Consider the following 26,668-nt stretch of genomic DNA (forward strand, 5'->3'; position numbering starts at 1 on the left):
ATTTGAAAAACTTTTCTATAGAAATAAAAATTTTTAAGAAAATTTTCAAAAAGAAATAAAATTTTAACCATATTTTCTATAGAAATAAAATTTTAAACATATTTACTACAGAAATAAAATTTTGACAAAATTTACTATAGAAATAAAATTTTAACAAATTTTCTTTAGAAATAAAATTTTGACAAAATCTTCTATAGAAATAAAATTTTAACAAAGTTTTTTTTAGAAATAAAAATTTGACAAATTTTGCTTTATAAATAAATTTTTGAGAAAATTTTCGAGAAGAAATAAAGATTTGACAAAATCTTCTTTAGAAATAAAATTTTGACAAAATCTTCTATAAAAATAAATTTTAACTAAGTTTTTTTAGAAATCAAAATTTGACAAATTTTGCTTTATAAATAAATTTTTGAGAAAATTTTAGAGAAGAAATAAAAGTTTAACCAAATTTTCTATAGAAATAAAATTTTGACAAAATTTTCTATAGAAATAAAATTTTGACAAAATTTTCTATAAAAATAAAATTTTGACAAAGTTTTTTATAGAAATAAAAATTTGACAAATTTTTTTATAGAAATAAAAATTTTTGAGAAAATTTTCAAAAAGAAATAAAATTTTAACCATATTTTCTATAGAAATAAAATTTTGACAAAATCTTCTATAGAAATAAAATTTTAAAATAGGTTTTTTTTTAGAAATAAAAATTTGACAAATTTTGCTTTATAAACAAATTTTTGAGAAAATTTTCGAGAAGAAATACAATTTTGACAAAATTTTCTATAGAAATAAAATTTTGACAAAATTTTCTAGAGAAATAAAATTTTGTTGTTTTTTGATTTCAGCTTAAAACCATGCATTAACTAAACTACAAGTGTAGCTTAACCAACAGAGGAAATTTGGGCAAAGCCCTATTGACTGCAAGATGGTTGGATGGACGCACGTTTCGGAATTACCACATTCCTCATCAGCATAATCTACTTGCTGCAAAACTATCAACCAATTATCAGAATAAATTCAGGCAGTTCATTAAACCCAACAATGAACCACACTTGAACCTTCCGAAAAAATGTTTGTTTTCTATAGAAATAAAATTTTGACAACATTTTCTATAGAAATAAAATTTTGACAAATTTTTTATAGAAATAAAAATTTGAGGAAATTGTCTTTTTAGAAAAAAAAATTGACAAAATTTTCTATAGAAATATAATTTTGACGAAATTTTCTATAGAAATAAAATTTTGACAATGTTTTCTATAGAAATAAAAAAGAAGTAAAATTTTGACAAAATTTTCTATATAACTAAAATTTTAACAAATATTTTATAGAAATAAAAATTTGACAAAATCTTCTATAGAAATAAAATTTTAACAAAGTTTTTTTAGAAATAAAAATTTGACAAATTTTGCTTTATAAATATATTTTTGAGAAAATTTTCGAGAAGAAATAAAATTTTAACAAAATTTTCTATAGAAATAAAATTTTGACAAAATTTTCTAGAAAAATAAAATTTTGACAAAATTTTCTAGAAAAATAAAATTTTAACAAATATTTTTTGAGAAATAAAAATTTTACAAATTTTGCTTTATAAATAAATTTTTGAGAAAATTTTCGAGAAGAAATAAAATTTTAACCAAATTTTCCATAGAAATGAAATTTTGACAAAATTTTCTATAGAAATAAAATTTTGACAAAATTTTCTATAGAAATAAAATTTTGACAAAATTTTCTATAGAAATAAAATTTTGACAAAATCTTCTATAGAAATAAAATTTTAACAGATATTTTTGAGAAATAAAAATTCGACGAATTTTGCTTTATAAATAAATTTGTGAGAAAATTTTCGAGAAGAAATAAAATTTTAACCAAATTAATAACGAATTAAATAACAAATGTAATACAATTAAAGTAGGAATTTTATTTTCATTATGAAAAAAGTGAAATTTTCTGCGAAATCTAATTTAGATAAATATATTGGAAAAATCAAATACCAATGACATTTTTAACAAAATTTGTATGGACTCCACATTTTGATTTTAATTATAAAATAAGTTTTAATTAATTTTTAATTTAAGACTAATTTAATTAATTAATTTAAGACTAAATTTCTTTCCAATTATTACTATTATCGAAATTACATTCCAATAAAAAAATGAAAAACCAAATCTTCTCCAAATTTTCTATAAAAATTAAATTTGACATAATTTTTCATGAATGAAATAAAATATAAATGAAAAATGAATTTGATCACATTAAACCTGTTTCAAGAGAATATGTTATGTTATTTTTGGAGGGGAACAAACCTACTTAATGAACTAGGACCAGAGAATGAAGCCGCCGAGAAGCACCGCTGATGTTAGCCGCCGCCGACCATTTTTTGGCATTCGACGTCGCCGTCGAATATGTCGACTCATCTCGGCTCAAATTTAGCCAATTAATCAAAATTATTTATTAAAAACAGAAAAATGTATTAATAATGGTTTTTTTTCTGTCTAAATTTTGAACCTTCGACCCACAATTATTCAATATTAGGTTTCTATAATAATTTCCCAAAAATATTGCTCAAATATAAATGGTATGTAAATTTTTATTGTAAGATTGGTTTTACCACAATTTCATAAACTATCCCTTACAATTGTATTGGCTTAGCCGTCAAGCCGCCGGAGGCATAATTTTACTATGAGTCGCCGTCTTTAAAAATACGTCGGCTTCATTCTCTGGCTAGGACTAAATCCATTGCAGAAAAATCTTATAAAATCTTTGCAGAAAAAAAATTGAAAAAATTTTCTACAGAAATAAAATTTTGACAAAATTTTCTATACACAAATTTTTTACAAAATCTTCTACAGAAATTTTGACAAAATTTTCTATAAAAATAAAACTTGAACAAAATTTTCTATAGAAATTAAATTTTGAGAAAATTTTCTATAGAAAAAAAATTTTTAGAAAATTCTCTGTAGAAATAAAGTTTTGACAAAATAAAAATAAAATTTTCTATGGAAATACTTAATGATTAATAATTTGACAAAATTTTCTATGGAAATAACATTTTGAGAAAATTCTTTATAGAAATAAAATTTTGACAAACTTTTATATAGAAATAAAATCTTGACAAAATCTTCTACCGAAATAAAATTTGAACAAAATTTTCTATAGAAAAAAAGGGAAAGTAAAATGGAAATTGACTAAATTTTCTATAGAAATAAAATGCTGATTAAATTTTATTTAAAAACCAAATTTTGAACAAATTTTCTTTAAAAACAAAATTTTGAACAAATTTTCTATAGAAATAAAATATTGAGAAAATTTTCTATAGAAATAAAATTTTGACCAAAATTTTCTATAGAAATAAAATTTTGACAAAATTTTCTATAGAAATAAAATTTTGATAAAATTTTCTATAGAAATAAAATTTTGACAAAATTTTCTATAAAAATAAAATTTGGACAAAATATTCTGTAGAAAAAAAGGGAAGTAAAATTGAAATTGACTAAATTTTTTATAGAAATAAAATGCTGATTAAATTTTCTTTAAAAACAAAATTTTGAACAAATTTTCTATAGGAATAAAATTTGACGAAATTTTTTTATAGAAATAAAATTTTCTATTGAAATAAAATTTTGACAAAATTTTCTATATAAATAAAATTTTGACAAAATTTTCTATAGAAATAAAATTTTGACAAAGATTTCTATAGAAATAAAATTGTGACAAAATTTTCTATAGAAATAATATTTTGACAAAATTTTGACAAAATAAAGATTTTACTAAATTTTCTACAGAAATAGAATTTTGACAATATTTTCTATAAAAATAAAATTTGGACAAAATTTTCTGTAGAAATAAAATTTTCTATAGAAAAAAACTGAAAGTAAAATGGATTAAATGTTATTTAAAAGCAAAATTTTAAACAAATTTTCCTTAAAAACAAAATTTGGAACAAATTTTCTATAGAAATAAAAATTTCAGAAAATTTTTAATAGAAATAAAATTTTGACGAAATTTTCTATAGAAATAAAATTGTGACAAAATTTTGTACAGAAACAAAATTTTGACAAAATTTTCTATGGAAATAACATTTTGACAAAATTGTCTATAGAAATAAAATTTAAAAAAATCTCTATCGGGAAATGTCCTAAAGACAGTATTGAAGCCCTGGGCAGACAGACATTTCGTTCACAGACCCTGGACATGCCAACCATCGCACACTGTACAAATCGGTTAGACTCTGACAAAAGTGTCGATCATCTCAGGGAGGCGCTTCGACGGGAATGGGCCAAAATACCACGAAAACAATTTCGTGCACTGTATGTTGGCTTTGTCGGCCGTTTGAAGACCATAGTGCGTGGCAAAGGTATCCATTGTTGCACTACATATCATCCATCTTTTATGAATTGTTACAACTCGTAAAAAAATTACTTCATTTAAATGTATAACAATAATTAAATAAATAAATAATAACACAATAAATAAATGATTGTTTAGGAATTGGGAAATTAATTTAGTTTTGCGACCAAATTTGATTACATTTTTAATTAAATTTTTAAAATTGTTTTCTAGGCAGCCTGACCCATATGTTTTTGTTTGGTTTGGTAAACAAAGCTTTTATAATTATTAAGAAATTTTCTAGAAATTTTGATTTGTGTGACAAAAAACCACTGTTTAATATATATGTAGTATTTTGACCCCTATGTTTGGCCCCCGAGTAATTATATTAAGTCATAACGTTTAAAATAATGATTTAGTCCAAGTACTACTACGTCTCTCATCGAAATGAAAAATCTTGATTTAATTCTTCATACACACCAAACTAGAATTATTAACTGATCTAGTAACTGTCTATCGAGCGTCAATGTTAGAACGATTTGCTTTTATAGTTAAGTTTAGTTTAGCTCCTACCGAAAAATAAATAGTTGAGACAATTTTTTCTTACAATTGGAATTTCTCTATTTTGCTGCAGTAGCTGCCCCAGAAAGTTGTGAACATTACCAAAAAAATGCCGCATCGATCATCAAAAATGTTATTGAAGACGACACGAATATATATAAAATATTTCTATGTAATGCTGGGACTTGTTATAGCGGCCATTGGAAGTTTATGTACCATATTCTCGAGGCCATTTATAGATCGATTTATTGACTATGTAAGTATTTAGTGTAGAATGTTGATAAACATTTAGAACGTGAACAATTTCATAAAGTGCAGGGCATATTTCATTAAAACATATAAACCACCAATAGAAGGTTGAATTTTACACGGAATAAAAATTCAGCAATATTTTTGTTTTATTAAATAAGATATTTGAATACAATTTAGAAATTCTGTGATTCACGATTATTTGAAACAAAAAGATTTTAAATTGCATAAAATAATTTTTAAAATTAAAAAACACAAAAAAAATCGCAATTGAAGCTAATTCCTGGAAATTTAATAAAATCAATAAAATGTTTTTTTGTTTAATATATTCTTAAGTTCACTTAAAATTAATAAGAGCATAAAATTAATAAAAACGCAAAAAACATAAAATTAATAAAAAAACGCAAAAAATAAAAACAATTATTTGATAAACCAATTTTTAAAATTTAAAATCAAAAATGTGATTTTTTAATTTCATAATTGAAGTTAAAAATTGAATTTTTGAAACTTATCTTGTATATAAAACAACTCTTATCGAGAAAGTGATTAAATTCCTCATCTTTGACAAGGTAAAAAATTTTCCCATTAAACTATAACAAAATTCCTTTAAATTGTTATACTGGGATTTTTAACAAAATCACTAGCATGTTTTTTACCAAATTCAATTAAAATTAGTAATTGCTAAAACTAAAAAATAAATATTCGATAAAATAATTTTTAAATTTAAAAATTAAAATTTTATTTTTTTTAATATCGCAATTGTAGCTAAAAAAATATATTTTCTTATATAACTGTTGGAATTTATTTTACAATAAAACTGCTCTAATCCAGAAAATGATCAAATCCATCATCTTTTACAATTTAACAAATATTATTCCATTTAAAAAAAGGACAAAATGGGGAAATTAACTCCCTTAATTCTGGGAATTTTAATAAAATCGGTGATATGTTTTTTAATATATTTTTAAATTCAATTAAAATTAGTAATTGATAAATATAAAAATAAATACGCGATTAATATTGTAATAAAATTATAATTAAGTTAATAATTTTTAAATTTAAAATTTTAATTTAATTGAAGCTAAAAAAACAATATTTTTAAATAGAATTTCTGTATTTTTTTTTTTGTAAATATAACTGCTTTAAACAACAAAAAAAATATCTAATCTATCATCTTTAAAAATTGTAAAAACCTTGTTCCACTAGAAAAAAAGAAAAAAAAAATGGGGGAATTAATTCCTTCTGGGAATTTTAATAAAATCAATAACATGTTTTTCAATATATTCTTAAATTCAAATAATATTAATAATTGATAAACATAAAAATAAATACTCGATAAATAATATAATTCAATTAAATTGTAATTAAAAAAAAACAACAAGAATAATTTTTATATTTAAAATGTTAATTTAATTGAAGCTAAATGCAAAATATTAATTTAAATGAAGCTAAAAAATACGATTTCGGTAAATTATTTTGTAAATAAAACTGTTTTAATCAAGAAAATTATCAAATAAATCATCTTTAAAAAATTTCAAAAACCTTGTTCCGTTTTAAAAAAGAGAAAAAAACGGAGGAGTTAATTTCTTAGTTTTAATAAAATCAATAACATGTTTTTTTAATATATTCTTAAATTAAATTAACATTAATAAAAATTAAATTAACATTAATAATTGTAAAACTACAATTTTATAAAATAATTTTTAAAATTAGAAATTTAAATTTTTAATTTTGCAATTGGTCCTAAAAATTAAATATTGTAATTAAAACTGCTCTATACATGATAAAATGATAAAAAAAAAGCCCAGTTTGAACAACTATAATAGAATAAAATTGAAACGTACGGTCATAAATACTTGATAAAATATATCATATTTATCAATTAAAAAATTTCTTTTTTCAATTAAAAATTAAAAAAAAAATTGAGAATTAATTCATTTAATTATTCTGAGAAATATAATAAAATCCATAAAAGGTCTTTGTTTTTAATTAATATTCGATATAATTAAAAATTAAACATTTCAAAAATGTTTAATTTTACAATTGAATCTAATTCCGAAATTTTATTAAGATTGATATTTTGTTTTGTTTTTATTATTATTATTATTTTAGTATTTATTATTATTATTAAATGAATTAAAATGAAAAATCCATTAAAATTAATAATGTGTAAAAATAAAAAAAATGTTTGATAAAAATAATTTTTAAATTATTAAAAATTAAAATTGGCAATTTTTAATTTCGCAGTTGAAACAATTTAATATATAATTGCTGAAATTTATTTATCAAATAAAACTGCTCTTATCAAATCCATCGTCTTTAACAATTAATTCTTTAAAATTAATAATTGCTAAACATTTTGAATAATTGAAGCTAAAACCAGAAATATTTGGTTAACTTAAATTTGTTAGAATTTATTTTGCAAATAAAGTTGACCTATTAAAGAAATTGATCAAATATATAATCTTTACCCATTAAAAGAAATTGTTCCATTAAAAACAAACAAAAAATAGAATTTATTAATTATTCCTGGGAAAATTTAATCAAATCTATAAAATATTCTTCATCTATTCTTAAGATAAATTAAAATTAATAATTGATAAAAAAAATTAAAACTAACAAAACACAATTGAAACTAAAAACAAATATTTTTTAAAAGTAATTATTGGAATTTACTTCGCATTTAAAACTGCTCTACTCAAGAAATTGAACAAATGTATCATCTTTAAAAATTTTAAAAATGTAGTTCCATTAAAATTTTAAAATATTCTTGATCTATTCTTAAGTTAAATTAAAATTAATAATTGATAAAAATAAAAAATGTTTTATAAAAATAATTTTTAAAATTAATATATATTTTTTTAATTTCGCAATTGGAGCAAAAAACAAATATATTTTTAAAATAATTGTTTTAATTTATTTCCAATTAAAACGTATCTAATCAAGAAATTGATCAAATGTATCATCTTTAAAATTTTTAAAAATTTAGTCCAATTCAAATTTTTAAGTATTCTTGATCTATTCTTAAGTTAAATTAAACTTAATAATTGATAAAAAAAATATTTTATAAAAATAATTTTTAAAATTAAAAAAATCAATTGAAGCTAAAAACAAATATAAAATTTTAAAAGTAACTGATGGAATTTGTTTCGCAATTAAAACTGCTCTAATCAAGAAATTGATCAAATTTATCATCTTTAAGTTTTTTAAAAATTTAGTTCCATTAAAATTTTAAAATATTCTTGATCGATTCTTAAGTAAATAATAATTAATTTATTTAAAATTAATAATTGTTAAAAATATTTTATAAAAATAATTTTTAAAATTAAATATATTTTTTTTAATTTCACAATTGGAGCTAAAAACAAATATATTTTTAAAAAAATTGTTGGAATTTATTTCCAATTAAAGCTGCTCTAATCAAGAAATTGATCAAATTTATCATCTTTAAAATTTTTAAAAATTTAGTTCCATTAAAGTTTTAAAATATTCTTAAGTTAAATTAAAATTAATAATTGATAAAAAATAAAAAATATTCCATAAAAATAATTTTTAATATTGAATATAGAAAACACAATTGAATCTAAAAACATATATTTTTTAAAAGTAATTGTTGGAATTTACTTTGAAATTAAAACTGCTCTAATTAAGAAATTGATCAAATGTATCATCTTTAAAATTTTTAAAAATTTAGTTCCATCAAAAATTTTAAAATATTTTTGAATAGATCAAATAAAAAATAATTTATAAAAATAATTTTTAAAACTAAAAAAACAATTGAAGCTATAAACAAGTATTTTTAAAAGTAATTATTGGAATTACTTCGCATTTAAAACTGCTCTACTCAAGAAATTGATCAAACTTATCATCTTTAAACTTTTTAAAAATTTAGTTCTATTATAATTTTAAAATATTCTTGATATATTCTTAAATTCATTTAAAATTAATAATTGTTAAAAATAAAAAATATTTTATAAAAAAAATTTTAATTAATATATATTTTTTTAATTTCGCAATTGGAGTTAAAAACAAATATATTTTTAAAATAATTGTTGGAATTTATTTCCAATTAAAACTGATCTAATCAAGAAATTGATCAAATTTATTTTTAATTTTTTTAAAAATTTAGTTCTATTGAAATTTTAAAATATTCTTGACCTATTCTTAAGTTAAATTAAAATTAATAATTGATAAAAAATAAAAAATAATTTATAAAAATAATTTTTAAAAATAAAAAAAACAATTGAAGCTATAAACAAATATTTTTAAAAGTAATTATTGGAATTTACTTCGCATTTAAAACTGCTCTACTCAAGAAATTGAACAAATTTATCATCTTTAAAATTTTCAAAAATTTAGTTTCATTAAAATTTTAAAATATTCTTGATCTATTCCTAAGTAAATAATAGTTAATTTATTTAAAATTAATAATTGTTAAAAATATTTTATAAAAATAATTTTTAAAATTAAATATATTTTTTTTAATTTCGCAATTGGAGCTAAAAACAAATATATTTTTAAAATAATTGTTGGAATTTATTTCCAATTAAAGCTGCTCTAATCATGAAATTGATCTAATTTATCATCTTTAAAATTTTTAAAAATTTAGTTCCATTAAAGTTTTAAAATATTCTTGATCTATCCTTAAGTTAAATTAAAATTAATAATTGATAAAAAATAAAAAATATTTTATAAAAAAATTTTAAAATTAAAAATAAAAAAACTCTTGAAGCTAAAAACAAATAAAAAATTTTAAAAGTAATTGGTGGAATTTATTTCCAATTAAAACTGATCTAATCAAGAAATTGATCAAATTTATCATATTTAAATTTTTTAAAAATTTAGTTCTATTAAAACTTTAAAATATTTTTGATCTATTCTTAAGTTAAATTAAAATTTATAATTGTTAAAAAAATATTTTATTAAAAAAAATAAATTAATATATATTTTTTTAATTTCGCAATTGGAGCTAAAAACAAAATATATTTTTAAAATAATTGTTGGAATTTATTTCCAATTAAAACTGATCTAATCCAGAAATTGATCAAATGTATCATCTTTAAAATTTTTACAAATTTAGTTCCATTAAAATTTTAAAATATTCTTGATCTATTCTTAAGTTTAATTAAAATTAATAATTGTTAACAATAAAAAATAATTTATAAAAGAAATTTTTAAAACTAAAAAAACAATTGAAGCTAAAAACAAATATTTTTTAAAAGTAATTGTTGGAATTTACTTCGCATTTAAAACTGCTCTGCTCAAGAAATTGATCAAATTTATCATCTTTAAAATTTTTAAAAATTGATTTCCATTAAAATTTTAAAATATTCTTAAATTCAATTAAAATTAATAATTGTTAAAAATAAAAAATATTTTATAAAAAAAATTAATTAATATATATTTTTTAATTTCGCAATTAGAGCTAAAAACAAATATATTTTTAAAATAAATGTTGGAATTTATTTCCAATTAAAACTGATCTATTCAAGAAATTGATCAAATTTATCATCTTTAAAATTTTTAAATATTTAATTCCATTAAAATTTTAAAATATTCTTGATCTATTCTGAAGTTAAATTAAAATTAATAAATGATAAAAATAAAAAATAATTTATAAAAATACTTTTTAAAACTAAAAAAACAATTGAAGCTAAAAACAAATATAAAATTTTAAAAGTAATTGGTGGAATTGGTTTCGCAATTAAAACTGGTCTAATCAAGAAATTGATCAAATTTATCATCTTTATTTTTTTTAAATTTATTTCTATTAAAATTTTAAAATATTCTTGATCTATTATTAAGTTAAATTAAAATTAATAATTGATAAAAAATAAAAAAATATTGTATAAAAATAATTTTCAACATTAAACATAGAAAACACAATTGAAGCTAAACACAAATATTTTTAAAAGTAATTATTGGAATTTACTTCGTATTTAAGACTGCTCTACTCAAGAAATTGATCAAATTTCTCATCTTTTAAATTTTTGAAAATTTAGTTCCATTAAAATTTTAAAATATTCTTAAATTCAATTAAAATTAATAATTGTTAAAAATAAAAAATATTTGATAAAAATATTTTTTAAAATTAAAACAAAAAAAAGCACAATTGAAGCTAAAAAGAAATATATTTTTAAAATAATTGTGGGAATTTATTTCCAATTAAAGCTGCCCTAGTCAAGAAATTGATCAAATTTATCATTTCTAAAATTTTTAAGAATTTAGTTCCAAAAAATTTTTGTTTGAGAATTAATCCCTTTAATATATTATTCGGTTAATTAAAAAATGTAAAATGTTTTTACTTATTTATTTATTTATTACATTTACGATAAAATAATAAATATAATTGTATGCTTTGACTGCTAGGGTCTTTTTTTAATATATTATTAAGTTCTTCGAATTATTAATTGAAAATTTTTAAAGCATTTATTTAATACAATGACATCAAACATTAGTATAATAACTATTTCATTACTATAAGTTTTAAGTAATTTGTTGTAATTTTTTGTTTGTAATTTTTCATTATGAGTTTTAAGAAATGTTTCTTTTGTTTTTGTTTTTTTTTTTTTTTGGTCAAAATATTTTTAGAATATGCAATTGAGACCAAATGCCGATATTACAAAAATGTGGTTGCATCCTGATGTTAATATAAGCTTGGATTTTTATTTCTTCAATTGGACAAATTCAGAGGATTTCTATAATATGCAAACAAAACCGAAACTCCAACAAGTTGGACCTATTAGTTACACAGAAGTTCCTATAAAGAAAATTTTTAAATGGCATCCTGAAAATAATACCTTGGACTATGGCAAAACCCATTACTATTACCATAATGAAAAACGTTCAGGTGTGTCATTGAATGATACTTTGATTTCCATAAATAGTCTTATGGCGGTAAGTTGATATACGTTTTAACATTAGATATGTGTTTTGTTAGTACTGAATAGTGAAGACGTAAGGGACTAAACGAAAATCAAAGATCACATACGAAAATGTGCAACACTGGCATCAGATGTTCCAATACAGAAATCAAGCGTGTCTGTATTTGAATGTTTGGGTTTTTCATTAATCCCAGTAGTAATAAAAGAAAATATATTTAATTTTATATTTTAAATTTATATTTTATGCACACTGAAAAAAATATTGTCATAAGGACAAAGATTTCACGGCTTCAAAATACGAATGCGAGCTTTTCTTAGCATAGAAGACGATATAAAGCTTTTTTCCTTCTCCAAAAGTCGACAAAAGTCAAGCTTAAAAGGGTCTTCTTTCCCCACTAATTATTCCAAGCCCGTTCCCTTGGCTGTGGTTTCGCTAGATAGTAGATAGGGACAGTAGGAATCTCGTTAATCCATTCATGCGCGTCACTAATTAGATGACGAGGAATTTGGCTACATTAAGAGAGTCATAGTTACTTTTCAATGAAGTCGTTTTGTCCTTATAGTTAAGTTAATTAACTTACAAATGGGTATCTTTACATGAGAGAAAATTTTGTTTGACTAAGGAACAAATTTGAAAAATTCTTCAAAATTAAGGAAATTGTGTTTAAATTTTTTGACTTTTTGTATCTTGACTACAAAGCACAAAAGCCTTCAAAAATAGGATATGTCTTTAAACACTTTATTTTAAAAATGGATTTTTACTTGAAACATAGCATAATTTCTATTTGAAATCGGATCTGAATTTTTTTCTCGGAATCAATACCAAAGTCATTGGTCTTAAGTCTAAATCTTTGTTACCGGACGAGCATTGCTGTTTTTCAGTGTATATATACATACATATTCTATGGGATATTTGAGATTTATTACTTTTTTTTGTGTTGGTTACTTTTTAGGGTGCTGCTTCCAAATCAAGAAACTGGGCCTATTTTAAGCGTACGATAATAGACATGGCTTTGAAATTCTATCAAAACGGTGCTGTATGGAAGAGAACTGTCGATGAATTCTTTTTCAAGGGATTTAATGATGAGATTGTGAATCTATTATCTGTATTACCAGTTTCCTTAAGGACTTCTTTAGGTGTATTCATGCCATGGGATCGAATTGGGTATGCCTATGCGGTAAGTGGAAATATAAATGGTGAATCTTCAAGGAGTTGGGAAATCAGTATACCAATTAGAGGTTTAGTATTAGGGTCTCCAAAATCGATGCCGGCGTCCATTACACACTCAAAAAAAAAAGTGAACCCTATATGGCACTAAAGCTAATTTAATTCGATTATAGTTAATTGATTTTAATAATTTTTTGTGTACAAAAAAAAAATATATATATCACCAAAATTTTTCCAATTAAAATTTTAATTGATTTGTAAAAAAATATTCAATTAAAAATTTCATTTCATTTATTCATTTAATTGGTTCAACAAAATTTTTAATGGATACAAAACTCAATCACAATAATTAATTGCAGCAATTATTTTTATACCCTGCGCCACACTGTGGAACAGGGTATTATAACCCAGCAAACAAAATTTGGAAGTTCTTCCAAAGGCACAGCTTTAAAAGTACTTCCAGAAGAAGAGACACTCCCAATGATGTTCTTTATTTTAACTACCCAGGAAGTTCTTTTAATTCAACTTTTTATAACTTGGGTTTTTCATACTTTTAATGGGTAATTATAATTTTTTTTATTTCAAATAGGTTAAAAACAGAGTAAGAATTCATAAAATGGTATAAATCATTTAAATTTTGTCCAAAAAAATGCTAAATCCAATCTGAAAAAATTGTGAATTTTTGAAAATATTTGAGGTCAAACCTTTCAGACAAGCATTAGAATCCACTAAAATTATATAAAATTATAAAAATTATTTATTTGACAAAATATCACAGATTTCGTTTATTTACATCCAAAACATTGAATTCGGATCACACCTAAAGAAGTGATGCAAATTCAGAGCAACGGCTGTTCAAAGGGAGGACTTCCGTCCTATGACAAGCCCATGTTAAATTCATCGCTTCTGCGTCAATTTTGCACCACTTTCGGATCCAAAAAGAACATTTTCATTACTTTTTTGGCGACGCTTCTTTTGCTGGGAAGTTGGTGCATATGTTCGCAACACCCAGACGGAGACGAGATAGACACATACTGTCTTTGGCAAAAATGCTCAGGGTGGGCTCCTCCTGAGTCGATATAGCCATGTCCGTCTGTACGTCTGTCCGTGAACACATTTTTGTAATCAAAGTCTAGATCGCAGTTTTAGTCCAATCAACTTCAACTTTGGCACAAGTAGGTGTTTTGGCTCAGAATAGAACCCTATTGATTTTGGAAGAAATCGGTTCAGATTTAGATATAGCTCCCATATATATATTTCGCCCGATATGGACTTATATGGCCGCAGAAGCCAGAGTTTTACCCTAATTTGCTTAAAATTTTGCACAAGAAGAACAATTAGTAGTATAGTCAAGTGTGCCAAATTTTATTGAAATCGGTTCAGATTTAGATATAGTTAGCTCCCATATATATCTTTCGCCCGATATGGAGTAATACGGTGCCAGAAGCCGGAGTTTTCTCCAATTTGGTTGAAATTTTGCACTTGGAGTACAATTAGTAGTGTAGTCAAGTGTGCCAAATTTGTTTGAAATCGGTTCAGATTTAGATATAGCTCCCATATATATGTTTTTCTGATTTCGACAAAAATGGTCAAAATACCAAAATTTTCCTTGTAAAATCGCCACTCCTTAGTCGAAAAGTTGTAAAAATGACTCTAATTTTGCTAAACTTCTAATACACATATATCGAGCGAAAAATCATAAAAAAACTTTTGCGAAGTTTCCTTAAAATTGCTTCAGATTTGAATGTTTCCCATATTTTTTTTACTAACATTGTGTTCCACCCTAGTACATTAGCCGACTTAAATTTTGAGTCTATAGATTTTGTAGAAGTCTATCAAATTCTGTCCAGATCGAGTGATATTTAAATGTATGTATTTGGGACAAACCTTTAGTTATAGCCCCCAACACATTTGACGGATGTGATATGGTATCGAAAATTTAGATCTTCAAAGTGGTGCAGGGTATAATATAGTCGGCCCGCCCGACTTTAGACTTTCCTTACTTGTTTTATTATACAAAGCGCCACACTGTATACAAAGGTTAGGTTAGGTGGCAGCCCGATGTATCAGGCTTACTTAGACTATTCAGTCCATTGTGATACCACATTGGTGAACTTCTTTCTTATCACTGAGTGCTGCCCGATTCCATGTTAAGCTCAATGACAAGGGACCTCCTTTTTATAGCCGAGTCCGAACGGCGTTCCACATTGCAGTGAAACCACTTAGAGAAGCTTTGAAACCCTCGGAAATGTCACCAGCATTACTGAGGTGGGATAATCCACCGCTTTAAAAACTTTTTGGTGTTTGGTCGTAGCAGGAATCGAACCCATGACCTTGTGTACGCAAGGCGGGCATGCTAACCACTGCACCACGGTGGCTTCCTCCACATAAATATTTTTTTTCTGATTCAATCACGAAATTAATTGATCCAATGAATTTTTATACCCTCCACCATAGGATGGGGGTATATTAACTTTGTCATTCCGTTTGTAACACATCGAAATATTGCTCTAAGACCCCATAAATTATATATATTCTGGGTCGTGGTGAAATTCTGAGTCGATCTGAGCATGTCCGTCCATCCGTCTGTTGAAATCACGCTAACTTCCGAACGAAACAAGCTATCGACTTGAAACTTGGCACAAGTAGTTGTTATTGATGTAGGTCGGATGGTATTGCAAATGGGCTATATCGGTCCACTTTTACTTATAGCCCCCATATAAACGGACCCCCAAATTTGGCTTGTAGACCCTCTAAGTGAAGCAAATTTCATCCGATCCTGCTGAAATGTGGTACATGGTGTTAGTATATGGTCTCTAACAACCATGCAAAACTTGGTCCGCATTGGTCCATAATTATATATAGCCCCCATATAAACCGATCCCCCGATTTGGCTTGCGGAGCCTCTAAGAGAAGAAAATTTCACCCGATCCGGTTTAAATTTGGTACATGGTGTTAGTATATGGTCTCTAACAACTATGCAAAACTTGGTCCGCATTGGTCTATAATTATATATAGCCCCCATATAAACCGATCCCCCGATTTGGCATTTGGAGCCTCTAAGAGAAGCAAATTTCATCCGATCCAGCTGAAATTTGGTACATGGTGTTAGTATATGGTCTCTAATGACCGTGGAAAAATTGGTCCACATCGGTCCATAATTATATATAGCCCCCATATAAACCGATCACCAGATTTGACCTCCGGAGCCTCTTGGAAGACCAAAATTCATCTGATTCAGTTGAAATTTGGTACGTGATGTTAGTATACGGTATCCAACAACCATGCAGGAATTGGTTCATATCAGTCCATAATTATATATAGCCCCCATATAAACCGATGCCCAGATTTGACCCCTGGTGCCTTTCGGAGAGGTAAAATTCATCCCATCTGGTTGAAATTTGTTACGTGGTGGTAGTATATGATATTTAATAACCATGCCAAAAGTGGCCCAAATCAGTGCATAATCATATACAGCCCCCATATAAACCGATCCCGAGATTTGGTTTTGAAGCCACTTGGAGGAGCAAATTTCATCCGAGTCGGTTGAAATTTGGTACATTATGCTAGTATGTGACCGTTAACAACCATGCCTAACTAGGTCCATATCGGTCTAAAGTTATATATAGCCCTCAGATAAATCGATCTCCAATCACACAAAAATTGGTTCATATCAAGTTCATAATTGTATATAACTCCCATATAAGCGACCCCCATATATCAATGCTGGTCCCCTAAGTGCCGTGCAAAAGTCCACATCGATTCGTAATTATTTGTAGACTTACCTACACATACCTTTTTTGTCTAATATATACCACGTTTGGACTAACTCACAATTGAGAAAACGATTTAAGATACCACAACCCAAGTAATTCGATTGTGGATGACAGTCTTTCGTAGAAGTTTCTACGCAATCCATGGTGGAGGGTACATAAGATTCGGCCTGGCCGAACTTACGGCCATATAAACTTGTTTTTATTGAAATGTGTTCAATCACAGAAATGATAGCATCAATAAAAAAATTAATTGAAGGTCAATTATTAAAAAATTAATTGATACTATTAATTTTTGTGATTGATTGTTTCAATGAAAAAATTTGCTGAATCAATTAAATTTTTAATTGAATATTTTTTAAAACTCAATTAAGATTTTAATTGGAAAAATTTTCGTGAAATTTTTTTCTGTGTAGTTCAGAATGTTTTTTTTTTTTTTAATTTGAAGATTTTAACAATAATGGACTTCGTATGGCATTAAAAATAATTTTGCCATTTTGAACTCCAATTTTTTCCTTCAAACTAAAACAAGTGAAAAAAAAATAATTATGATAAAAGTCAATAGTTTTTTCAAGCTTAAGATCTTAGTTTCCTTTATTTATTTTTATTTTTAATCCATTATTCCTGATATTTCGCAATTTTCACTGAATTGCTTCTTCAGAGGGTTATTTGATATATGAGACAATGATCACAAAACAATTATTATTCTAATGGAGCATCACTGCTCTCGTCTACTTTATCTATTGCACTGTAGTAGACGAGAGCAGTGATGCTCCAGAAACAAAAAATAATTATGTCTAATAATTTCTCGTCAATATGTCGCAAATTATGATTAAATCGAAATCTTTTGAGTAAAGATAAAAAAGCCTCGAATATAGGCAGCCTTATATTGAAGGATTTTGGATCTTGGTTTAAAGTTTTTTTTTTTTTGTAATTAAGAAAACGTTTTTTACTTTGAGGTACCGTTTATAATTTGGATTTTTTATTTTGATATTGAAACTTCGTTAAATGAGATCTGTATCCTTATTTTAAGTACATAGATTTAACACTAAAAGAGAACGCATCTTTAACTCGGAATCAATTTGAAAAATCCTGAAGGAAATGTCAAAATCTTTGAATCCATGTAAACTTTGTTTCGAATGATTTGAATGTGTGATGCGCTGTATGTCAAGCGCAATTTGTGGATATAGAATAATTAACACTACTATAGTATCCTAACGTCTAAAATGAAATACAATTTCTTTATTCTTTTGAATATTTTAAGCTTAATTAATTGAATGAGTTGACAAGTAGAAAGCAAACTAGATTTTGAAATAGACAATTTTATTAGTAATCGATTATTTTTAGAGAAAAAATGTTTAATACTTATTATATATTTTAATTATGTGGCCATGTATATGCTAAATAACTATCTAATATAATAAATTGATGCAGAGTTGATTGGCCAAATAAAAGTTTATTTATAGACAGAGAAATAAATTAAACAAGTATATACGGCCGTAAGTTCGGCCAGGCCGAAGCTTATGTACCCTCCATCATGGATTGCGTAGAAACTTCTTCTAAACACTGCCATCCAGAATCGAATTACTTAAGTTGCGGTAACGCAACTTAAGTAATCTTAAAACCTCCTAACACCATCTTCTAAATTGTATGTAAGTCCATACGTAGTATATATGAAATCAAAAAAGATCGATCCAATACGTATATAATTCAGTTTGACAAAGTAGACATAAAATTTTGACAAAATTTTCTACAGAAATAAAATTTTAACAAAATTTTCTATAGAAATAAAATTTTCACAGAATTTTCTATAGAAATAAAAATTTTGACAAAATTTTCTATAGAAAGAAAATTTTGACAAAAATTTCTACAGAAATAAAATTTTAACAAAATTTTCTATAGAAATAAAATTTTGACAAAATTTTCTATAGAAATAAAATTTTGACAATGATGAAAATTTTATTATGAACCGAATAAAATTTTAACAAAATTTCCTCTAGAAATAAAATTTTGACAAAATTTTCTATAGAAATAAAATTTTGACAAAATTTTCTATAGAAATAAAATTTTGGTAGATTATTTTTGGCTCTAGTGGCAACCATGATTATGAACCGATATGGACCAATTTTTGTGTGATTGGACCAATATTGGTATGGTTGTTAGCGACCATATACTAACACCACGTTCGTAATTTGAACTGGATCGGATGAATTTTGCTCCTCCAAGAGGCTCCGGAGGTCAAATCTGGAGAACGTTTTATATGGGGGCTATATATAATTATGGACCGATATGGACCAATTCTGCCACGGTTATTAAAGATCATATACTAACACCATGTTCCAAATTACAACCGGATTGGATGAAATGTGCTTCTCTTGGAGACTTCGCAAGCCAAATCTGGGGATCGGTTTATATGGGGGCTATATATAATTATGAACCGATGTGGACCAATTTTTGCATGGTTATTAGAGACCATATACCAATATCATGTACCAAATTTCAGCCGGATCGGATGAAATATGCTTCTCTTAGAGGCTCCACAAGCCAAATCTGGGGATCGGTTTATATGGGGGCTATATATAATTATGGACCGATATGGACCAATTTTAGCATGGTTTTTAGAGACCATATACCAACATCATGTACCAAATTTCAGCCGGATCGGATGAAATTTTCTTCTCTTTGAGGCTCGGCAAGCCAAATCTGGGGATCGGTTTATATGGAGGCTATATATAATTATGGACCGATGTGAACCAATTTCGCACGGTTATTAGAGACCAAATACCAACATCATGTACCAAATTTCAGCCGGATCGGATGAAATTTGCTTCTCTTTTAGGCTCCGCAAGCCAAATCTGGGGATCGGTTTATATGGGGGCTATATATAATTATGGACCGATGTGAACCAATTTTTGCATGGTTGTTAGAGACCATATACCAACACCATATACCAACACCATATACCAAATTTCAGCCGGATCGGATGAAATATGCTACTGTTAGAGGCTCCACAAGCCAAATCTGAGGGTCTCTTTATATGGGGGCTATACGTAAAAGTGGACCGATATGGCCCATTTTCAATACCATCCGACCTACATCGATAACAACTACTTGTGCCAAGTTTCAAGTCGATAGCTTGTTTCGTTCGGAAGTTAGCGTGATTTCAACAGACGGACGGATGGACGGACGGACGGACGGACATGCTCAGATCGACTCAGAATTTCACCACGACCCAGAATATATATTATTTTTATGGGGTCTTAGAGCAATATTTCGATGTGTTACAAACGGAATGACAAAGTTAATATACCCCCATCCTATGATGGAGGGTATAAAAATACGCGAGTGGTATGAAAAATATTAATCTAATAAGAAATATTGTGCAAAAAAATCATAAACATTGTTTAAGAATTATTTTCTTTAAATTTAGGACACGAATTTAGAAAAATTGCAATTTGTTTTATAATATTTAAAGTCGAACGTTTCAGACAAGCTTGCATTAAAAATTATAAAAAATTACAAAAAAAATGTTTTTTTTTTTTTTAAATTTTGTGTTTTATTTTTTTTTTTGTTAACACTGAATTCGCATCACATCTTAAGAAGTTAAGAAGAGATATTAAGTGGAATGTCTATTGAAATGGTGGTCATCCGTCATATGACAAGTCCATGTTATATTTATCACTACTTCCGGATCCAAAAAGAACATTTTCACTACTTTTTAGCGACACTTTTTTTGCTGGGTAGATAATAATTTATTAAATCTCTTACTACTCTTTTTGTTTATTTTATTTTTTTCCAGCGTAATGGTTCCACAGAGTTTCTTGGAGTACATAGTATACACACTGGTGTTGGTGATATCGACAAATTGGGTCAACTTGTTAAATGGAAGGGTAAAAACTACACCGATGCTTTCGATGAGGAATGTAATGCCGTTCGCGGATCACCGGGAGAGTTTCAAAAGAGGCATTTGAAAAGGCATGAATCTATTGAATATTTTTTTAATGATTTTTGTCGAGCCCTCACAATGGATTATATCGATGATGTGATCATCGATGGTATTCTCGGTTATCGTTATCACATTTCACCGAGTTCTTTTGACAATGGTACTCTGAATGCCGCCAATAAATGCTATTGCCATGGCGAGTGTCTGCCGCATGGGGTATTCAATGTAAGCAGTTGTTATTTTGGTTTGCCTGTAATGGTTTCAAAACCACATTTTATGGATGCCGATCCGATGTTTGCTGGAGAAGTTGAAGGTATGGCGCCCAATAGGACATGGCATGAGACCTCCATAATATTGGAACCCAGAACGGGTTTGGTGATACAGCTAAAAGGACGTTTGCAATTAAATGTTTATATACGACCAACAACGCATATAAAGTAAGTTCAGTTGATTGTACTTAACGGTTTAAAGAAAATTTTACCACACAATTATTTCTATATAAAATTTTTGCAAAATTTTATTTCTATAGAAAAGAATTTTGCTAAATTTTATTTCTATAGAAAATTTTATCAAAATTTTATTTCTAAAGAAAAGAATTTTGCTAAATTTTATTTCTATAGAAAATGTTTGCAAACCTTTATTTCTATAGACAATTTTTGCAAAAGTTTATTTCTATAGAAATTTTTTGCAAAATTTTATTTCTATAGAAAATTTTTGCAAAATTTTATTTCTATAAAAATTTTTTGCAAAATTTTATTTCTATAGAAAATTTTTGCAAAATTTTATTTCTGTAGAAAGTTTTTTCTCAAAATTTTATTTCTATAGAAAATGTTGTCAAAATTTTATTTCTATAGAAAATGTTGTCAAAATTGTTTGTCTATAGAACATTTTGTCAAAATTTTATTTCTACCGAAAATTTTTGCAAAATTTTATTTCTATAGGACATTTTGTCAAAATTGTATTTCTATAGATTTTTTTTTTTAATTTTATTTCTATAGAAAATTTTGTCAAAATTTTATTTATATAGAAATTTTTTTCAAAATTTTTTGTCTATAGAACATTTTGTCAAAATTTTATTTCTATATAAAATATTGTCACAATTTTATTCCTATAGAAAATTTTTGCAAAATTTTATTTCTATAGAAAATTTTGACAAAATTTTATTTCTATAGAAGATTCTGTCAAAATGTTATTTCTATAGAAAGTTTTGTCAACATTTTATTTCTATATAAATTTTTTTCAAAATTTTATTTCTATAGAATTTTTTTGCAACATTTAACTTCTATAGAAAAATTTGTCAAAATTTTAATTCTATAGAAATTTTTGTCAAAATTTTATTTCTATAGAAAATTTTATCAAAATTTTATTTCTATAGAACATTTTATTTCTATCTAAAATTTCGCCAAAATTTTATTTCTATTGAAAATTTTTGTAAAATTTTACTTCTATAGAAAAATTTGTCAAAATTTTATTTCTATAGAAATTTTTATCAAAATTTTATTTCAAAATATGTCAAATTTTTATTTCTATAGAAAATTTTGTTAAAATTGTAATTCTATAGAAAATGTTGTCAAAATTTTAATTATATAGATAATTTTGTCAAAATTTTAATTCTATAGAAAATTTTGTCAAAATTTTATTTCTATAGAAAAATTTGTTAAACTTTTATTTCTATAGAAAATTTTGTCAAAATTTGTTTTCTATAGAAAATTTTGTCAACATTTTATTTCTATAGAAATTTATTTTTAAAATTTAATTTCTATAGAAAATTTATCAAAATTTGTTTTCAATAGAAAATTTTGTCAAAATTTTATTTCTGTAGAAAATTTTTTCAAAATTTTATTTTTGTAGAAAATGTTTTCAAAATTTTACTTCTATAGAAAATTTTTGCAAAATTTTATTTCTATAAAAAATTTTTGCTAAATTTTATTTCTATAGAAATTTTTGTGAAATTTTATTTCTATAGAAATTTTGTCCAAATTTTATTTCTATAGAAAATTTTGCCAAAATTTTATTTCGATACAAAATATTATTTCTATCTAAAATTTTGTCCAAATTTTATTTTTATAGAAATTTTTTTCAAAATTTTATTTCTATAGAAAATTGTGTTAAAATTTTATTTCTACACACAAAAAAAATTCACGAAAATTTTTCCAATTAAAATTTTAATTGAGTTTTAAAAAATATTCAATTAAAAATTTAATTGATTCAACAAATTTTTTAATTGAAACAAAAATCAATCACAAAAATGGTAGTATCAATTAATTTTTTAATTGCATCAATTAACTTTTTAATTGACCTTCAATTAATTTTTTAATTGATACTATCATTTCTGTGATTGAAGACATTTCAATTAAAAATTAATTGGATCAATTAATTTCGTGATTGAATCAGATTTTTTTTTTTTGTGTGTATAGAATTTTTATACCCACCACCATAGAATGATGACGGGGGTATAATAAGTTTGTCATTCTGTTTGTAACACATCGAAATATCGATTTCCGACTATATAAAGTATATATATATTCTTGATCAGGAGAAATTCTAAGACGGTATAACGATGTCCGTCTGCCCGTCTGTCTGTTGTAATCACGCTACAGTCTTCAATAATGAAGCAATCGTGCTGAAATTTTGCACAAACTCGTCTTTTGTCTGCAGGCAGGTCAAGTTCGAAGATGGGCTACATCGGTCCAGGTTTTGATATAGTCCCCATATAAACCGACCTCCCGATTTGAGGTCTTGGGCTTATAGAAATCGTAGTTTTTATCCAATTTGTCTGAAATTGAAAATCTAGAGGTATTTTGGAACCATAAAGAGGTGTGCCGAAAATGGTGAGTATCGGTCCATATTTTGGTATAGCCCCCATATAGACCGATTTCCCGATTTTACTTCTTGGGCTTCTAGAATCCGAAGTTTTTATCCTATTTGCCTGAAATTGGAAATCTAGAGGTATTTTCGGGTCATAAAGAGGTGTGCCGAAAACGGTGAGTATCGGTCCATATTTTAGTATAGCCCCCATAAGAACGATCTTCCGATTTAACTCCTTGGGTTTCTAGAAACCGTAGTTTTTATCTGATTTGCCTGAAATTGTAAATATTGTGGTATTTTAGGCCCACAAAAACGTGTATCGGATTAAGTTTTTATCGGTCCATTTGGTAACGCCTCCATATAGACCGACTTCACTTCTTGAGGGTGTAGAAGGCGCACTGATTATGAAAATTCCTTGAAACTCAATGTAAAATTTCCAGATTTTACTTCTACAGATTTAAGATTTAAAATCAAGACGTTATTTTATAATTTTCTTGCACACTTACAAGATATGTTAATGATTCCTCTAAAACTCAAACAAAAATGGTTCTTATAAATCCAGAATCTGATATAGTCCTCATAGGTGAAATCTTTAAATTTATCTTCGGGAAGTTTCCTCAAGTCCTCAAGCCCTCCTGAAATTTCAAAGGAAACCCTAATATTTGGTTCATGGTGGTGGGTATTTAAGATTCGGCCCGGCCGAACTTAGTGCTGTATATACTTGTTTTTTTTTTGTTCAAAATTTTGTTCCTATAGAAAATTTTGTTAAACTTTTATTTCTATAGAAAATTTTGTCAATATTTTATATCTATAGAAAATTTTGTCCAAATTTTATTTCTATAGAAAATTTTGTTAAAATTTTATTTTTATAGACAATTTTATCAACATGTTATTTCAATAGAAAATTTTGTCAAAATTTTATTTCACTAGAAAATTTTGTTAAAATTTTGTTAAAATATCATTTCAATAGAAAATTTTGTCAAAATTTTATTTCTATAGAAATTTTTTCAAAATTTTATTTCTATAGAAAATTTTGTTAAAATTTTATTTCTATAGAAACATTTGTAAAATTTTTATTTCTATAGAAACATTTGTAAAATTTTTATTTCGTTTTTAACAACATCAATTAAAAATTTAATTGAATCAATTAAAGCGTTAATTGAAACTTGCTAATGAAATCAATTAATTTTTTAATGCTCAATTAATACTGTGATTGATGCTATCATTTTCGTGATTGAAGACATTTCAATTAAAAAATTAATTTTATTAATTAATTTTGTGATTGAATGTGAAAAATATTTGTTTGTGTGTGTCAATAAAATAAAATCAATTTTCTTTCGTTTGAAATACGAAAGTAAGCTTTTGTTCGATATACAGAAGCAGGGTACACACAAAAATTTTTTTTTCTGATTCAATCAATTTTCCAATTAATTTTTTAATTGAAGTGTCTTCAATCACAGAAATGATAGTATCAATTAAAAAATTAATTGATACTATTAATTTTTGTGATTGATGTTTGTTTCAATTTAAAAATTAGTGGAATCAATTAAATTTTTAATTGAATATTTTTTAAAACTCAATTAAAATTTTAATTGAAAAAATTTTCGTGATTTTTTTTCTGTGTATAGAACTCAACTTTTAAAATAACGGAAAATCGAATTCAAAAATTTTGTTTCTTTCGAATTGATTTTCGTTCGATATATAGAAAGAGGGGGTTAAATATGCTTACATTCCCTATATTACAGTAAATATATTTCTTATTCTCTATCTCTCTCCCTTTTTTTTTCTACAGATCCTTTCCCACCAAACGGAAAATGCTATTTCCTGTTGTTTGGTTTGATATGTACGCTGGTATTTCGAAGGATAGTTCCCATATCTTCAGACTTGTCCAAAACCTTGCCTTCTATATAGATCTGATGGGAATTTCCTTAATATTTATGGGCATAATAATAACATGCTGGTATCCCTGCAAGAATCAATGGAATAAACGCTATATTCGTCATATGGACATAAATACTATACAGAGAAAACAAGATGAAGAAAAGGATCATGACTATAGTGATAACGACGAGGACGACTATGAAGCTGATGGGGATAATGATATTGCAGAAACCAAAGATATTCGAAAAAAGGATAATTTATTTAATCTTACTTCCACATTTCCATCCCTCATGTACCTAACATCGTATCCGAGAAGAAGTTTACCGATCATTATCTCACATCTTGTTGGTGATGATGAGGCTTGGAAATCATGTCTAGAAGATGAGCTAAAGCAACAATCTGAATTGGCTTTCGACGAATGCTATAAAAAATACGATCTTGTCAGTTGATGGTGATTGCCTTTCTCACCAAAAAAAAAAAAAATACTACCGAAGACTTTATTTCCACCCGCTTGTCCAAGCTTAGTTTTAATTTGACACATTACTCGTAGTATTACCCTATAAGGACATTCACGCATTTAGGTTAAGGGGTTTCGTCTAGTATACCAAATGTACACATCTACATCATTATATCATTTCCCATTAGTGGATGTTGTATACCATTATGTTTTTAATTAAACAAAAAAAAAAAGGTTTTTTGTAAAATGCTGTCTTGGCTGTTGAATACGTGATATTATAGAGAAAAACTAGCCAATATTAAAAAAATCAAATAAAATAAAATAAAATAAATATTAAAAAAATGTCTTATCTTTTGAATTATTCAAAAGCTAATTTCAGCTAAATTGCAATTCCTAGCAGAGAGAGAGAGAGAGTCATCGCTCTAAGAAATAAGGAATGAGTTATGAATGAGCAACTCCATAAACTCTCCATTTGAGCCAGATGTTCTTGGTTTTAAACTTATTTTATTATTGTATAGGTATATAAATTAGTAGTGTGAAGAAAAACAATATTGGCTTCGAGTTTGTAAAGAGTGATTTCTAATGAATTATAGGCCATTTTTTCAAAAAAAAAAATCAGAA

The 26,668-nt window shown here is 25.4% G+C and overlaps 1 protein-coding gene across 6 annotated transcripts in view; it reads left to right on the top strand.

The window, feature by feature from the left end:
• Positions 1-26,389, top strand: part of LOC142227091 (protein peste-like) — a 71,216-nt gene extending 44,827 nt beyond the window's left edge. For 4 of the 6 annotated variants that reach the window (XM_075297421.1, XM_075297425.1, XM_075297424.1 and 1 more), the window contains exons 2-6: positions 4,958-5,140; positions 11,725-12,030; positions 12,971-13,195; positions 20,758-21,338; positions 25,502-26,389. In XM_075297421.1, the coding sequence (XP_075153536.1) occupies positions 4,994-5,140; positions 11,725-12,030; positions 12,971-13,195; positions 20,758-21,338; positions 25,502-26,039 (1,797 nt within the window). In that variant the 5' untranslated portion in view covers positions 4,958-4,993 and the 3' untranslated portion in view covers positions 26,040-26,389. The remainder of the gene's footprint in view (positions 1-4,957; positions 5,141-11,724; positions 12,031-12,970; positions 13,196-20,757; positions 21,339-25,501) is intronic. The other 2 variants (XM_075297422.1, XM_075297426.1) reach the window with 1 other exon arrangement.
• The last annotated feature ends 279 nt before the right edge of the window (positions 26,390-26,668 follow it).

Source organism: Haematobia irritans, chromosome 2, assembly GCF_050003625.1.
Source record: "Haematobia irritans isolate KBUSLIRL chromosome 2, ASM5000362v1, whole genome shotgun sequence".
Classification (NCBI taxonomy): domain Eukaryota; kingdom Metazoa; phylum Arthropoda; class Insecta; order Diptera; family Muscidae; genus Haematobia; species Haematobia irritans.